At 40.9% G+C, this 16,806-nt stretch overlaps 1 protein-coding gene across 3 annotated transcripts in view; it reads right to left on the bottom strand.

Annotated features, from left to right (window-relative positions):
- NDRG3 (NDRG family member 3) overlaps positions 1-16,806 on the bottom strand; it is a 589,772-nt gene that overhangs the window by 329,492 nt on the left and 243,474 nt on the right. For all 3 annotated transcript variants that reach the window (XM_085619018.1, XM_085619019.1, XM_085619020.1), the window contains exons 8-9: positions 4,610-4,696; positions 4,369-4,425 (exon numbers count right to left, since the gene is read on the bottom strand). In XM_085619018.1, the coding sequence (XP_085475144.1) occupies positions 4,369-4,425; positions 4,610-4,696 (144 nt within the window). The remainder of the gene's footprint in view (positions 1-4,368; positions 4,426-4,609; positions 4,697-16,806) is intronic.

The following is a 16,806-nucleotide window of genomic DNA, read 5'->3' as shown; positions in this document are numbered from 1 at the left end:
CCTTGTAATACTACTGGCTATCTGGTTACATAGAAATCTGTTTCCTTCTTCATTTAATTAAAAAACAATAAATAAAAGCTTGTGAAAGATTAAGTATCACTTAGTTATCACTAATGTATTCAATTTATTTGGCCAATTGAAAACAAAATGTGGCTAATACATCATAAAAAAGGTGTTATACAGATTTATGCATATACAAAAACGGACTCCAGGATCCCACACAGGAGCAGGACTATGCAATGTTCATGACTGTCAAAGATCTCATTAAGGAGGTAATGATGACCCACATGTGTTTAAGGTAGTACCCATGAGCTCATGTGGCAATATAACTATTTTCAGCAATGTATGAATGCTGTCATACCCTGCCTTTATGAGCTCCTTTACTTGTTCCAACCAAGCGTTACATTCCACCTCCTCCTCAGAAAAGGAGGCATTTTACTCTCCAAATAGATTCAGCAAATGCTACAATGTATTTTAACAGTACTAGAGGTTCAGCCAAATTCAAATGTTTTGACCAACAATTGAAGTTGGCCTTGAGGTGTTCCACTATAACATGTAAATGCCATTTATTTTCACTCAGAGCGGTATTCTGTCCGTCTTGCCAGACGTAAAACCTTTAAAAAATGTATTCACTTTAGCTGTATAGGATTCAAATACACTATTCCTTGGGTAACTTAAAGGAAGCACAAACTCTCCTAAAGGTTATATACAAGCTGTTTTTATTAGTTGAATAGAGTGTACAGGTCGATAGGCTAACCCAGTAGAGAAGCATATGCAACGCACATGCCACTTCCCAACCCTCAAATATAATTCTCCGTTCATCTCAACCAAACAATCCAACATACACCTTCCTTCCCTTCAAAATTAGCTAAAAACACAAACAAAATGATGTACAAAGCTACTACGATGCAAAGGCGCAATGCATTTGTACAAGTACTACATGCAACAAGACACCAGTTCCACAACTTTATAATACATGGACATTTCAATCCTGAGTACCCTTGACATTTATAGGTCTGAAGAGACTCCTTTTATAATAGGTAACCTTCTGTTGATTAACATTGCACCTAACCTTTCACATACTTCATCTCAAACTACCCTAGTCAACACAATCTGCTTTACTCTTATTCCCCACTTTATCTATCACAAATCCTCCTACACTCATACCACTTTCCTTGGACCATATATGCCTTCACCCTACAGCTTAATTCTCCCTTTGCTATCGACACTCACCTCTGCTACTCGCCATTACTTACTATCATACTTCCTTTACACCATTTACTTTACATTGATCACCCTTCTATCTTGACCTTATTCACCAATTTTCTAGCCAACAATTCCTTGTTCCAAATAGTAAGCAACCTTGAACTGAAGAGTGCAAAATGGGCCCCCCACTGCGGACATGTGGTGTGGCATGCACAGCCTATATGGTCCTCACTAATTCTTTCAAAGACAACCAATTTACTGAGGCCGGTGGTACATGGTCCTTATTTACTTCGTTGAAACATTTTCCCTTTTACTTCAAGGATAAGACAACAAAATCCTCACAAGCTTGGTCCCACAATCTAGCAGACAAATAAATCCCAAACTACTTAATTTCCCCGGGTACCAGTGAATAGCGGTTATCCACCACAGTCTTTTGGATTTCATGCAGGATAAAAAACACCCAGGGAGTAACTCCATCTAGGAGTTGTAGCCCTGTAAACTATAGCACCACTTGGTTATCAAAGACTTGGCTTACCGTACCACATTGTTACAAAACATGACTATTAACAGCGTATTTATCCTCACCCAGTGATCTAGCATTACAAATACAACAAAAAAAAAAATGGTGTGTACTAGTTTCCTTTATAATTTTCAATACAAAGACAGCACCCAACCTACAACTGGTATCGTTTAAGGTTAACCTAACAATTAGATTGCAGGGGCACAGTTCTGACATGTACAGAAAAGACACATACATAAGAAGAAGTAGTGTCACAGGTTCGCTGAAGTTCACTTTAAAACTAACTACCAAAAGCAAAACTATTTGTTCTAATACAGTGACCTAATTTAAAGCTGACAAAGGGAGTAAGTATTATAACATTCTTAGGACTAGCTATTAGTACCAGGCAGTATTAATTAAGATGAAAAAACACAAGTGTTGGAAATATTAATAAAGATGAGAGCTAGGCTTTCGTTCACAAGTATCTCAACATTGTTAATTAAATGAACCCTGCTAACTTGTTTGGTAAGACTATTAATGGACCAGTCTTGATTAAAGTGAGGCTTACTCTTAGGTCTTCATTTTTACGTGAACCAACACCAGGAATGAAGACACTCTTCTTTTCACTATTTTGGAGTCATATTTGCTTCCCTAGTAAACTTATTCATACAAAAAGTTGTTGAAGAGAGAAGTTGGAGCACCATACTGAGCAGCACAAGAAGTGGCAAGATGGGCCAAACAGTACAGGGTAGGCATTTGGATTTATATGCAAAGAACCAACAAGCTAGGGATTGAAATCACATTACTTTATGAAGCTTAAGTGTGGGGATTGCATCTCCACAAAGACTAGCTGTGGGAGATTTGAGTTGAGGAAATTCTAGAAATCCATGTTACAGGTTAGGAGCCAAAAAGTTCTCCTTGACACCAAAAGCTGTCACACCTCCAGATATGTAATGGCTAAAAAAGAGAAACTGTATGCAGTAAAAAGTAAATCAGCAGCAACTACCAGCAAACCTTGTGACATGATTCCGCAATAAGGAGACACTGCTAGTTACAGGACATATGCATTATCCTTTTCTCTCATCTCCTTCACAACCACACTTAATTTACCCCGTATATTTTTTCACAGGTGGAAGATGAACAGAAATAACACTGGTCTTGAAGTCGAAGAAAAACATGAAGTAGAAATTGAGCACCTAAACATGGTTTTGAAGCAAGTTCAGTATACCTGGGGCAAAATGCTATTAAGTGTTACATGTGAAGAAAGGCCAGGTATCACCCAGTGTATTTTTTTAACCCTACACAACACAAATTTTCCTTCAGCTCCCTAATTGTACCCATGAGATACCCTTGGTGTGAAGGTACAACTTTTTCTAACATCACTCTGTTTCTAGAAGGTTAGATATCTGTATGCAAAGGACTAAATTAGGCCACATGGAAAATAAAACTAATAGCCAAGTCATTTACATTTTTAGGTCGCGTCTGGGCAGTGCATGTGCTGCTCTGCGAGGCATGCAGTATTGGAGTATGCACTTGAAGCTCCACCCATATTTGTCATTGGCTTGTGTCATTGTCCTTTGTAAATGCTGGCTTCTGATTGGTTAATAGGCTTCTTAGTACCTCCTTTGTACTGCCTTGTCTTCATTTGTAACCTCCCATGAGGATACCCCCTGTTACATGTATTGTTACTCTTATGCTTTAATTAAAGCCTGGGAGCACTATTTTTTTTTAACTGTCTCTCAAGGCTTTTTAAAAAAAAAAAAAAAAATTAAGCAGCTCTCCTCAGCTGGGATAACGGCGGACATACTTTTCTTTCTTCGTTGTTTTTATTTTTGACAGCGGGCCATGCCCGCTTTCACTTTAATAATAGCGTGCCCACCGTGCTAAATATGTAAAGTGCTAGCCACGCGTTTGTTTTCTTATGCACAGCATCAAAAACAACTTTACAAAGTGTATCACCTATTTAATGCAAGTCACACGACACTAAACAATATTTAATTATATAAAGTTTCCGAACTAGGGGCACATAAAAAGAGAAAAGTTCAAACTGCACGGCATCTACCAACCAAACAAACTAAGAAAGTTTAAACAAACATTGACGAAGCCATTTCTTCTTGCATTTTGATCTAGATATTTTTTGTCTTCAACAATATTTTACATTGAATACTGTCCTAACCGGCCTTATTCATCTATTATAGATAATACACAGTCAGTGGTTCAAATGGGCAGAATCAATCAGCACGACATGCCTTCCCCCTACTTTTTGGTACACAACTCAACTGTATCTGAATATTAATGCAAACTTCAAGGATTTTTGTAAACAAGCATTTGCAATGCAATAGGTCTCGCATTTTCAAAACTCTGACCTATTGGTATTATACAAGACAATTCCTTTTGTTACATAAATAAAAAGGCATTGTCATTACAAAGCCAATAGCTCAAAATCTCGCAATTACAAGACCTATTGCATTGCAAATGCTTGTTTTTTCTGCACACAGCTTTATAACGGTACATTAGTTACAACAGGCAAACCTGAACTAGAAACCCACTGTAACACCATTAAATAATTTAAATGCGAACTACGAATAAACACTGGCTTCAATTTGCTGATACTTAAAGTGAACCTAATGTACAGAATAATGAAGAAATGAATTTCAACTTACATGACCGAAAAGATGGGCCAGCACAATATCTACTATGTTCGTTGTCCAGCCAGATAGCTAAACAAAAAATAATAATTGCAAATCATTAATGTAGTAAACGAACTAGATATGAACTAACACCTACAAGAAAGAAAGGATATACGAACAATGCAGCTTAATTTGGGGTACAGAGTATATTTCAAGGACAACTTTGAAATGTAAACGGAATACTTTACATAAACACTTCTGATGTAAATATTACCTTGCCAGCTGCCCAGTCAATCCACCCTTTTGCACAAGGATCAATGTTAAGTAGCATAAGACCTTCAACCAGTTCAGGATGGTTCAGCTAAAATCAAAAGTCAAAAATAGTTTTAATAACAAATATGCTTAAAGCCACACAAAAACGCATTTTAGATTAAGTGAGATTCGTCATAAGGAAAAATGGACTGAGGATAATTTTGAAATAGAATGCATGGATAAGGGTTCCATTAAATGACGTTGTTGCAAGGGCCATCAGGCCACTAGACCAGAGAGTCAAACGTTTTTGCTTTGGGCACCAATGGTAACTCAAAAGGACCCATCCTGGTTTCTTGGTAATTAAGGAAAGATGCCCTACACTTCTGGCTCAAAATAGCAGTTTGAAACTTAACCTCACAGAAGCATAAAACAGTCCTCAAGGCTTGGTGTTGTGGTGAATAGCAGCAGCATCCAGAAAGAATAGGATTGCTGTCCCATTGTGACATATTTGGACCATCTATCTATTGGCAGCATGTTGTCTTGGGGTCACTTAACAGCACAGACGTAACCAGATTATTGAAAAACACGTTGTGACAGAATATATAAAGAACATAAATATAATTATAAAAAAATAAATCAATTACCTACATGTAAAGTTCAAATAGTAACCCATACATAGTAGTCTTACAATACAAAAGCCGAAATAGATTATAGAAAGTTCCACACAAATAAATGATTACACAAAGAAAACAGAATTAGCAGATAAACAGAACAAAGCCGTATAAACACATTTCGAAGTATACATATACGAGTAGTATTGCATTTATTTATGGTTTATTTTTTCTATTGTCTGTCGCTTCAAAGTCCATTTTGAAGAGATTCTTGAAAAAAAAAAAAAGCATACAAAGATTTCTGTATAATGTTTTGATTTTGTGTGACCTTAATATAACAGAAGTAGTTCAGAGAACGGTTATACAGTAGATCGTAACAAAAGATGGATCACAGAGAAGGGAGATAAGTGGACCTTTCCTGCCCTTCAGCTGACTATCAATAGAACATGGCCTGTAATGGTCAGACCCGTTCCGACACTTGTGGCTGCTACACCTTATAATAAAAGTAATAAAAGTAACTGCACAGGCAGAATCAATGACATTCTGGTAGATCTCTGCTTATGGGGAGATGTGATCAATATGAAGGGGAGATGTGATCAATATGAAGGGGATATATGGGATAGTAGCCATAACGCCTTGTACCACACTATGAAGGCCATTAAGGAAGTGCCGGGACCAGGCTGTCAGTCACCAACTAGGGAAATACGGGCCTCGAACAATCCATTAAATGGGCTCTAGTAGAACTGCCAGAAGTGATGGACAATATACATTAAGACTTGATTGCAGCTACTACCAAAGCAATTGCAGCATTCAACACTAACAGTTTCAATGCCCTTGTCTTTATACACTCTACCTTCTTTGCCTCTTTAGGAAAGATCTTATAGAGAAACGCATGACCTACTCCTAAAAATGATAATTTAAGATGTACTTGGTTCAATAAGGAATGCAAAAGACCTAAAAGCAATTTAGCGTAGTGTAGTATCCTGTCCATGTTAATGTTCCGCCATTATCGCCCCCCCCTGCTCAGCCAGTGTGAATGTACTGTGTGCTGTGTGCTGCATGGAATGTTGAAGTGATGATGCGTATTGGAATGTTGGGTGCCTGTGAGGTGAAGTGTGACAGTTGAAGAATGGGCTGAGCAGCAGCCAGGCTGCTCCTGGTGGGGCTGCTTCATTACTACTCCTTTACATGTAAATTACTTCAATAAATCTACTTAATCTCCATCCTACCTGCGTGGACCTCGTTACTACACACAAGCAATAAAAAGAAAAAAACCGTACACGTTTAAATGAAGCTATGGAAGTTTATAAATCACCACAAGTAAGGGCATGAAGGGAGTGGGATGAGCAAAACTAGCAGGCCCTACTCATAGCAGTAAAGAACGAAAGTAAAGTGGCCAATGGTAGCCGTAATGCCGAATTCTACAGATAATTTCTTTCAAACGAAGATCCGGTACAATCACCTTAAATTATACAAAATGCTCGGGGGAGAACATTAGCAGCGAAGCCCTTCAGGGAATGGGTTCACTGTCCCAGAATGCAGAACATCTCGTAATAGCGCCCAAAGAAACTGAATGGAATAAAAAGTATTTCTGTTAAAGCGCCAAGGCCGATGAAATACCAGATTGTTACATTTTCTATGCTTGTTTAATTTACTATGTCTTGGTTAATATACTGTGGCATTGTATGAACAACATTCTTATTCTATATGGAACCTTGGGCACACTGAGGCTCTGAGTTCAGTTGCACTGGCTTCAGACTGCGGATCAGTTTGCTTGGGGTTGCTGTGCTGCCAACATTAAATCTACCATGAATCTTATTGGATTGTATCATTCCCTTTTCAACAATGGCGACGAGTTATGAAGAAGGAGAACGAACACCTTACCAACCATTTTGCTGCAGCACAGGTGTTGTGTGTTCTCTAAACATCTGTTGTGCCTACATCAGTGAAACAAACCTATACTGCCTGCTGACCAAAGACGCTGTTTCAGACTCTTTGCCCGACAAAACCGGACTTCTCTACATGCTTGGCAACGTGAGTTATTTAATTTTATGCTATTTCTTCATTCTGCCTTTCAAAATACTAGCAGGACGAAGCGAGCGTGTGTTTAAATCAAAATACCTCGCTCGCGTGATCGTCAATCTCTTCCTGGTGTTGAGTATCCTAGCAACAAGACTTTCGTAGCTAACGCGCGATCGTCACTGAACGAGTGTCACCAGCGAATACGCGGCAGCGAATCAATCACCGGGTACTCTATGGTGCGAACAGGATACTTCCTGGAACACGCGTCACCGCGCATGTGCATTAGCGCATTACGGATGAATTCTCTAATGTGGCCAGCGTTTCCATAACAACGTGGTACTACGAAGGATTTTACCAGCATAAAGGAAAAAAAAGTATTTACATGTCAGGAACAGCACTTTCATTAATTTTGAATGGTGTTACAAGCAGACTCATTAATTTAAAAAAAAAAAAAAAAGTAAAATAATTCTACTGTCAAGAACAACATTTGCATTTAGTTGAACCGTGTTACAGGGAGATTTCCATTAATTTAAAACTTACTGTCATGAACAGCACTTTCACTCATTTAAACTGTGTTACAGGGTTTTTCCATTATTGGTTTAAAAAAAAAAAAAAAAGAAAAAAGGAAAATAATATTTTGGTATTGATTAAGGACAGCTGATCTAAATATTTTTGTTTTCTCAATTTGTGTGTGGTTTACACAGACAATTCCGCAATAAGTACTGTATATTTTAGTTGCAACTCTGTGTGCTCTACTTATTCAAAACAACAACATGCAGTTTGACCCACCTGACAAATTTCTTCAAAACAAAGGTGATCCACCAATTCCTTGGACACGTTGGAAAGAAGAATTTTTAAATTATATGAAAGCAATTGATGGGGAACGCATGGGGGCAGAAAGAAAAAAAAGTATTTTCTTACTTTGTTTGGGGTCGGAAGGTCAAATGGTGTTCAGAGCTTTACCTCAGGTACCTCCATTGGTAGGAGTAGGAGAAGGTTTTAATGTTTACAAGGAAGCTTTACAACGAATGGAACACAGATTCAAACCCGTCACTAACATTGCATTAAACAGATACAAATTTTACAGCAGGGTGCAACATGAAAATGAATCATTTGATGATTTCCTGACGGCGTTAAGATATTTAAGTATTCATTGCAACTTTGGTGCAATATGTGATGAGATGATTAGAGACCAAATCATCGTACACGTCAAGAATAAAAAAAAAAACTCAGGAACGTTTATGGGAAATTGGTGATCCTAAATTGGCAGAAGCGATTTCAACAGCAAAAGCATTGGAACAATCAGAAAAGTGGATGTTAACCATAAAAAACACCACCATCAATAAAACTGATGTATCTGATGATGTATGTGTGGTCAAACGTTCATATACACAACGGAGTGATCAACTTATGACCAGAGCAAAACAAACCGAGCAAATCCCTCCAGGACCTAATTCTTTGCGTAATAATACTCATTTATTCCAAAAGAAGTTCGAAAGGAATGAAAAATCTGGATTTTGCTACAGGTGTGGTAGCAAGTTACACTTAGCCAATTATGGCGGATGTCCAGCAATCAACAAAGAGTGTAGGAATTGCGGTAGAATTGGTCATTTTGCTTCCGCTTGCAGGAATGTAAGGAGGAACAATGTCTCTACACAAGGCAAAGTATCTTCAGTGTCTGAAATTAATGAAAATTCCCATAAATGTGGTACTTGTGGTTGCACAGAACAAAACCAAGGTTTTGTGGTCTCGATGTATGAAGAAATCTCTAGCATAAACAATTTAGAATCCAACAAATGTAAGAGACCCCCTATGTGTGTGGTGGAAATTTTTGGTGCATCATTAGATCTTATGGCTGATTCAGGTTCACCATGGACCATCATCTCAAATGATTATTTCCGGGAAAAATTGAGTAATGTATTACTGCCTTCTAAATTGTTACCTTCTGACATAGTGGCACATGGGTATGATGGTTCAAAAATAGATATGATTGGGTATTTTGAGGTAAATCTAAGGTTTAAAACAAGGAAAACAGATGTTAAATTATACATTGCGGTCAAAGGAATTAATGTATTGGGATGGTGGGACCAGTGGAAATTAGGCATCCTTAATCCCCGCTCTAGTGAACCCGTATTACTGGATGAGGAAGTTAATGTGAACAACATTTCTTTTGTTTCTCCACAGGCAAAAGAAAGTATCATAAAGGAAAACTTTAATGATGTGTTTTCAGACACCTTGGGTAAATTAAAAGATTATTCCCATAGGATAAAACTTAAAAGAAATGTTTATCCTGTGAAACAAAAATTAAGAAATGTACCGATTAATGTCAGGGAGGAGCTTAAGAACATGCTAGATGATTTAGTCTCAGAAAAGATCATCGAACCCATTGATTCGGCTGAATGGGTTTCTCCCATTGTTTTGGTAAGAAAACCAGACAAAAAATTGAGGGTATGTGTTGACCTAAGGGCACTGAATGCTGGCATTGTGATTGATTGCCATCCTCTTCCCAACATAAATGAGGTGGTCTCTAGGTTGGAGGGTGCTAAAAACAATTCCACCTTGGACCTCAGATCTGCCTACCATCAAATCTGTCTCACAGAAGATTCCAAACCACTCACAGCTTTCATCACTCCCCAAGGTTTAGATCAGTTCACTAGGTTGCCATTCGGTTTAGCCTCAGCGGCATCTGTATTTCAAAAAGTCATGTTCAACATTTTTAGAGATGCCGATAGTTTTGTAAAATGCTTCCAAGACGACATTCTAATATTTTCAAAAGATGAGGAAGAACACTTCAAACATTTAACCGAGGTGTGTGAAAGGTTAAGATGTAGTGGATTAATACTTAAAGCTAACAAATGCAAAATGTTTAAAGATTCTGTAGAATATTTAGGCCATACCTTATCTAGTGATGGAGTAATACCCAAGAGGTCTAATGTAGAAGGCATTGTAAAAGCTCCTCCTCCATCGAACAAAGAAAAGTTATCTTTCACAGGAATGTGTGAGTGCTATAGTAAGTTTGTTGAAAATGTTACTACCAAAATGGAACCTTTGAAGAAATGATTAAGAATGAATGCGGTGTTTGAATGGGGTGTGGAACAACAACAAACCTTTGAACTTATCAAAGCTGAAATCCTCAGGGCTCCCACTCTTAAACCCTATTGCATGAACAACGAATGCATCATTACAGTGGATGCAAGTTTGTATGGGATTGGAGGTGTTTTATCCCAAAGGTGTGGGAAAGATGAATGGAACGTCTGTTTTGCATCCCGCACATTAAATGACACTGAACGGAAATATGCAGTAATAGAAAAAGAACTCTTAGCATGTGTTTGGGCCATTGAACATTATAGGAACTACATTTGGGGGAGCAACTTTGTTTTAAGGACAGATCACAAACCATTAGTCAACATACTTTCTCCGGGTGGTGGGTGGAACTCTACTGCAGGGATAGCAAGACTTACTTCAAGGTTACAAGAGTATTCTTTCAAACCAGAGTTTGTTCCTGGAAAGAAAAATATCATAGCAGATTTTATGTCCAGACTTCCTTGCCAAGTTTCTGATTATGATATCAGTGAGGATTCTGAGGTTATAACCACTATTCAGGATGTAGTGACTGGAACGTTTGAGGACATCTCTGAAAATAGTTGGATGTGTTGTGAGAAGGAGGATCTCATTTGGCAAACGGTTAAAGAATACATTTTGAAGGGGTGGCCAGACAAGAAGGCGTTACCAGAAGAGCTTATGCCAATGTATAGAGTTGCAGATGTTCTAGTACTAGAAGGTGATGTAATGTTTAAAAATGGGAAATGTGTGCCTCCTTTTGGTATTCAAAAAATGATTCTAGAGTTGGCACACAAGTCACATCCAGGAATATCAGCAATGAAACGGTTAGTCAGGAATTATTTTTGGTGGCCTGGTTTAGATCGCATGGTTAGAGTGTGAAGTGTGCATGGGAAGTGAGAAAATGTTAAAATTGAACACTCCTCCTCTAAAGAATACTGAATGGCCCACTGTGCCATGGAAGAAAGTAGCGTTTGACATCTCCGGTCCTTCCAAGTGTTTACCATGTGATTCACAGTATGCATTTGTGTTGGTGGACTACCATTCTAGATGGCCAGAAGTAAAATTTTCTTCAGGTGCCTCGACCAATTTAGTCATAGAATTTTTCAAAGAAGTTTTTTCTAGGGAAGGCTGTCCTGCTGAACTGGTCACTGATAACGGAGTACAACTCACGTCTAATGAAATGGAGAGTTTTTTAAAATGCCATAACATCAAACACCATACAGTTTCTGTTTATGAACCACATGAAAATGGTCTGGTGGAACGTTTTAATAGGGTCTTAAAGGGTTATGTTTCAGATGGTGTTAAAATCAATGCGAATTGGAAACATTTTGTGAGAGAAAAATTGTGGTTGTACCGCATTACACCCCACTCCACTACCGAAGTAAGCCCTTTCCGTTTATTAAAAGGGAACGATCCTGCTTCCAAGATATGTCCGTGGTGGTTTAAAGAAAAATGCAAACATAAGTCTTTCTCTGACTCCATGGTTACTGGGGTTAAAGAAAGTGTGTGTTCCAAACAAGTGAAGACGAAGATCTGGTATGACAGCAAGTGGAAAACCAAATCTCACAATTTTAACAGGGGTGATTTGGTCAGGGTAAAAAAACCTGGTTTAACAATTTAGTGTTCAGATAGTTTTGGCAAACCCATGAAAATTGTAAGAGTTTTTGATAACAGTGTAATAACCCAGGGTGGAAAGTTATGGAATGTTAAACGGGTTGCAAAATGCTACAATATACCAAGTCAAACAGTTATCTCTCCACCAGTGCATGGTAATGATACTGTAGCGTCCAGAGTCAAAGTTTCTGAGCGCATTAGACTGGCTCTGAAAAGATTTGATGATGAATAATGTTTTTGGTATTTTCTCGGGTGAGGATGTACACTTGTTATCTTTTGTTTTTTTTGCTAATATATATACACTTATGTATTTTATTCTATGATAAAAAAAAGGGAGATATGTTACATTTTCTATGCTTGTTTAATTTACTATGTCTTGGTTAATATACTGTGGCATTGTATGAACAACATTCTTATTCCATATGGAGCCTTGGGCACACTTTGAGGCTCTGAGTTCAGTTGCACTGGCTTCAGACTGCGGATCAGTGTGCTTGGGGTTGCTGTGCTGCCAACATTAAATCTACCATGAATCTTATTGGATTGTATCATTCTCTTTTCAACACAGACGAGGTGCCATTTCCTCAAGGGCCTCAGACGGGTAGGCAATTTATATAAATCTTCTAACAAATGCCATATTAAGGGGGGGGGGGGGGCGTTGCTATACCCAATTCTTAGCATGATGCTAAAATCATTTAATTACACAAGGGAGACACATATTTGGATGCTTGTGTAAAGGACTCCAAAACGATGCTGGTCTCAAAAACCCAAAGAGGATTACAACTCCTAATTGATTGCTTTGTGGGGTTCTGCACTGTGCGCGAATTGGACATAAACTCGTCTAAAACAAAATATATGACCATCAATCTGCAAAAATCATGTAAGGGAAGAATATACACAGGTAGAGTAAACCTTTAAAGGGCAATCGATTTAAAGTATTCAGGGATAAAAAAATAATGGAACATGTGTCTTGGGCAAAGAACATCAGTAAGAGCAGTTTCAAACTTCAACAGAACATTGCAGGCATTCTTAGACTTTAAATCGACAACTAGATAAGTGTCTCCAGCTCTTCACACATGTTAAGGCGGCCCTGGGAGGCACGCTTTATGGAGCTAAAGTATGCATCAGGCTTCCTGTAGTCAAGTGGTCGCACATCACATGAAAACACTTTCTGAGATCTCCAACAAATCTGCCCCAGAGCACTCCGTTGCGGCCACTATTTGGATTTGGAGATGAAGAATGCATCCTCAAAGGCAAGCATCAGACCACTACTACACTGGGGAGGGGAGGGGTATGGCTCGCTGGGCCAAGATGGCAGACGTGTTTTAGGGAAGCTCTGCACGGCTGCCCCTTACCCGCCTTTAATCCTGCCTGCCACTAAGAATTGGCACTGCCTGAGTGCTGCATCCTGCTCCTGGACCTGCCCAGCTTCTGCTGGTGTAGTCGTTGAGCCGCTAGACACCAGAGCACAACACTGCCGGGAACTCAGCTGGGGCCTGGCACCACGGGGGTGGTCGGCCTAGCGGGGCTGCCGAATCTGGGCTGATGTGGCACTTTGCAAGCTAAGACTGCCCACTGGTTGTGAAGGAGTGCAGCTCGGGCAGCCAGATGGGAGCGTCGTCCCCCAGGGCCTGGCTCTGCACCAAATCTGAAACAAGTAATCAAGGAAAAGCATCAAGCTCTACAGATGACACCCACCATGCAAAGCCACAACCAGAAGCCAGACCCTGATACAGCCTCCGTGAAATCCTTCAGCGACGATGGATCCTCCTGCCACATGGACCTTCAAGGGCGGATTCGAACGCACCACCTGAGGTGCCTTCCCAAATCATTAACGACCGGATATGAAACATTATTACTACTCGCATACCTTTGACTGGTCCTCCTCCCTTAATTCCGATGGTATCGTTCATGCATGTGTTTATCACTCTTAATTCACAGGTGAATCTAGCAATCTGGGGGCACAACCAGGCGACATGAAATAACCCAGCCTGGCTGGCGCCACAGTGCTCACATTCAGAGAGGTCCCAGAACCCATACCGGTATTACCTATCAGGTGTGTATTATACTCTATTTAGAAACTTAGTGTATCAGACGATGTCTTCCATTTAATGATACAGCCTTCGTAATTTCTCAACAATATCTCCAGGTGACATCAAGTGCCACCCAAGATCGTTTTGCCATTCCAGTCTGGCTTTTGTGAAGTGGTGCTTACAGTAGTCCTACATTATATTGTATATGTTGGAAACTATTTTACTAGGCGAGTCCACTCTAAGTAATAGGGAGAAGGAGGCCACCTCTGGAGGTTCTAGTAGGTCGTCTCCAAGAATCTCACGCAATGCCTGCCTCACTCTGAAAATGGAACCGGGTCAGCGGCGTGCGACTGGTTCGATTGCAGCCCAGTCTCGGGCCTCGCCATTCGAGAACAAGTCCCCTATTTGATATTGACAGAGGCCAGGGCTCGGCTCACCTCCCTCTACCGACATACTGGTAGCCAGTAACACCACTCCACTGGAGTCAGGGGTGACTATAGGATGACGCCTTCCTGTTGCTTCAACAAGTTTTGCCATGCACAAGTTCACAAAATCCAAAATACTCAATCGTCTACTCGGGGGGATGGAACAGCAACGATGGAATTGGGGAGGGTGCGGCCGCTACCCATTCAATCTGCAGATGTGGCGGACCTGCTTGCCCTTGAAGCAAGTGATAGGCGTGTGAGGCCTGTGCCGCACGATAGTAAAGTTCCAAGTCCAGGGCCCCCAGGCCTCCCATAGAGTAGGGCAGCATGAGGGTGTCTCATTGGACCCGTGCCTGCTTCCCGGCCCAAGCCAACTTTAACAATAAGGAGTGGACAATTTTAAACATGTGCGCAGGGAGCACCATCGGGACATTTACAAACCGGAATAAAAATTTGGGGAGCACCACCATCATGAGGGATATGCGCCCCAGTAGTGATCCACCGCGTTGCATCGTCCCCTAACCTGGCAATCGCTTTGCCATTATTTTCGCTCAGGACCTTCTCCAAATCAGTGTGAATCAGCACGCCCAAATAGCGGACTGGTTATGGTGGTCCAAACTAAAGGGTACTCCAATTCCACGGGCTCCATGGCCGCAGAGAGCTGAAAAATAGTTGACTTAGCTCAGTTAATTTTAAGACCCGAGATGTCGCCATATCTTACCACTTTGTCTAATACTGGAGTGAGATTAGACTTTGGATCTCCAATGTACAGCAGGGTGTCGTTCGCATTGCTGACCCAATAAGGTTGTACCCCAGAAACCGAATTTCCCTGTGTCCATGAGACTCCCTCAGCACGCATGCCCAGGGTTCAGCAACCAGGGCATACAACAAGGGGGATAAGGGGCACCCCTGTCACGTAACTCTTGATAACTTGATGGGAGCCATCACAGCATCCCCAACTCTTAGCCTAGCTCAGGGGGAATTGTATAGGACCGCCACTAACTGTAAGAAGATCTCTACGACTCCCATCCGTCTGAGCACTGCTTGCATGAAGGGCCACTCTACAGAATCAAAGGCCTTCTCTGCGTCCAAAAAGACCGCAGCAGCTTTGATTTCTGGTTTAATGTGCTGAATGGCTCCGAACACAGTGCGTAAATTATTTAGACAAATTGCGACCAGGGATATACTCGGATTGCTCCGTCCCCAACAGGAGCGGTATCAGCGGGGCAGGTCTATTGGCTAGGAGTTTGGCAAACAACTTAGTATTTACGTTAATAAGCGACAAGGGCCTATAAAACGAGCATTCATTAGGGGGTTTGTTGGGTTTCAAAATAGTAATTATCAGGGCTTCTCTCATTAAAGAGAGCATTATCCCCCTCCTCTCCCATTTCCTTAAACAGCGTGATAAGATGCGGGATAATCAAGTCTTTGAATTCTTTATAAAAAGCGACTGAGGCTGTCCTGCCCTGGAGCACTCCCTGAGCGCATTGAGCTCCGCGACTTAGTTCCTCCGCACTCAGTGGTCATAGCAAGTATTCTCTGTGCTCGTCCGTCAGCCACAACATTTTATTGTGTTCTAAATACTCCTGGGTCGCAGCCTCCTCTGCTGTCACTCTCGACCTATAGAGGTCTGAGTAGTATTGGTGAAATCTGTCAGCTAATGTGGATGGGTCACACAGCAATTTGCCACTCTCACCATAGAGCTCAGTCACTCACCCCAATTCTCTCCTATCTTTCAGTAGCACCGCTAAAGTTGATCCTGGCCATTTCCCCTCGCCATAAGTTCTAGCAACTGCATATTTCCCCATGTGGTTAATCTCGTTATCTGCTACCTCATGGTACTCCTCTAGTGTACCTTTCAATTTGTCCAATTTCTGGGAATCTCCCCCCACCAAGGGCTCTTTCTAGTTTAAACAGTCGGTTTTCCAGGGTAGTTAACCGTCCACTAATAGAGCGGAGGACCCCCAAGTGCTTGGACACAGCTATCCCCCGTATATACACTTTAAAAGATTCCCATACTGTAGAAAACTGCTGGACAGAGCCAATGTTGATCTAAAAAAAAAATCTCAATGGCTTCAGCCATCTCAGATTTAAAGTCACTGTCCAGCAGTGAATATGTCGGGGACCTCCAAGTGAACGGGGCAGGTCTTTTCAGCGGGCACTCGATATCAAGCATTATTGGGGAGTGGTTTGATAGCGAGCGGGGGGCACAACACACGCCCTGATCTGAGGGAACAAAGTACTTGACACAAACCAATAGTCAATTCTGGTGTGGAAGTCGTGTGGGGCAGAGTAGTGGGTATAACCACCGCTAGTCTGCGATCTCATCCGCCACACATCTAACATACTCGCCTGTATAGCCCCATCTGTAATTGCTTTGGCCGCAGCTGAAGGGTGTCGCACCGGGCCCCCAGACCGGTCTAGTGTCTGGTTCAGAATGCAGTATAGGTCTCC

Source organism: Triturus cristatus, chromosome 7 (genome assembly GCF_964204655.1).
Source record: "Triturus cristatus chromosome 7, aTriCri1.1, whole genome shotgun sequence".
In the NCBI taxonomy this organism is placed as follows: domain Eukaryota; kingdom Metazoa; phylum Chordata; class Amphibia; order Caudata; family Salamandridae; genus Triturus; species Triturus cristatus.
Note: the sequence above shows the minus strand (reverse complement) of the source record. Positions and strands in the feature narration are given on the sequence as shown.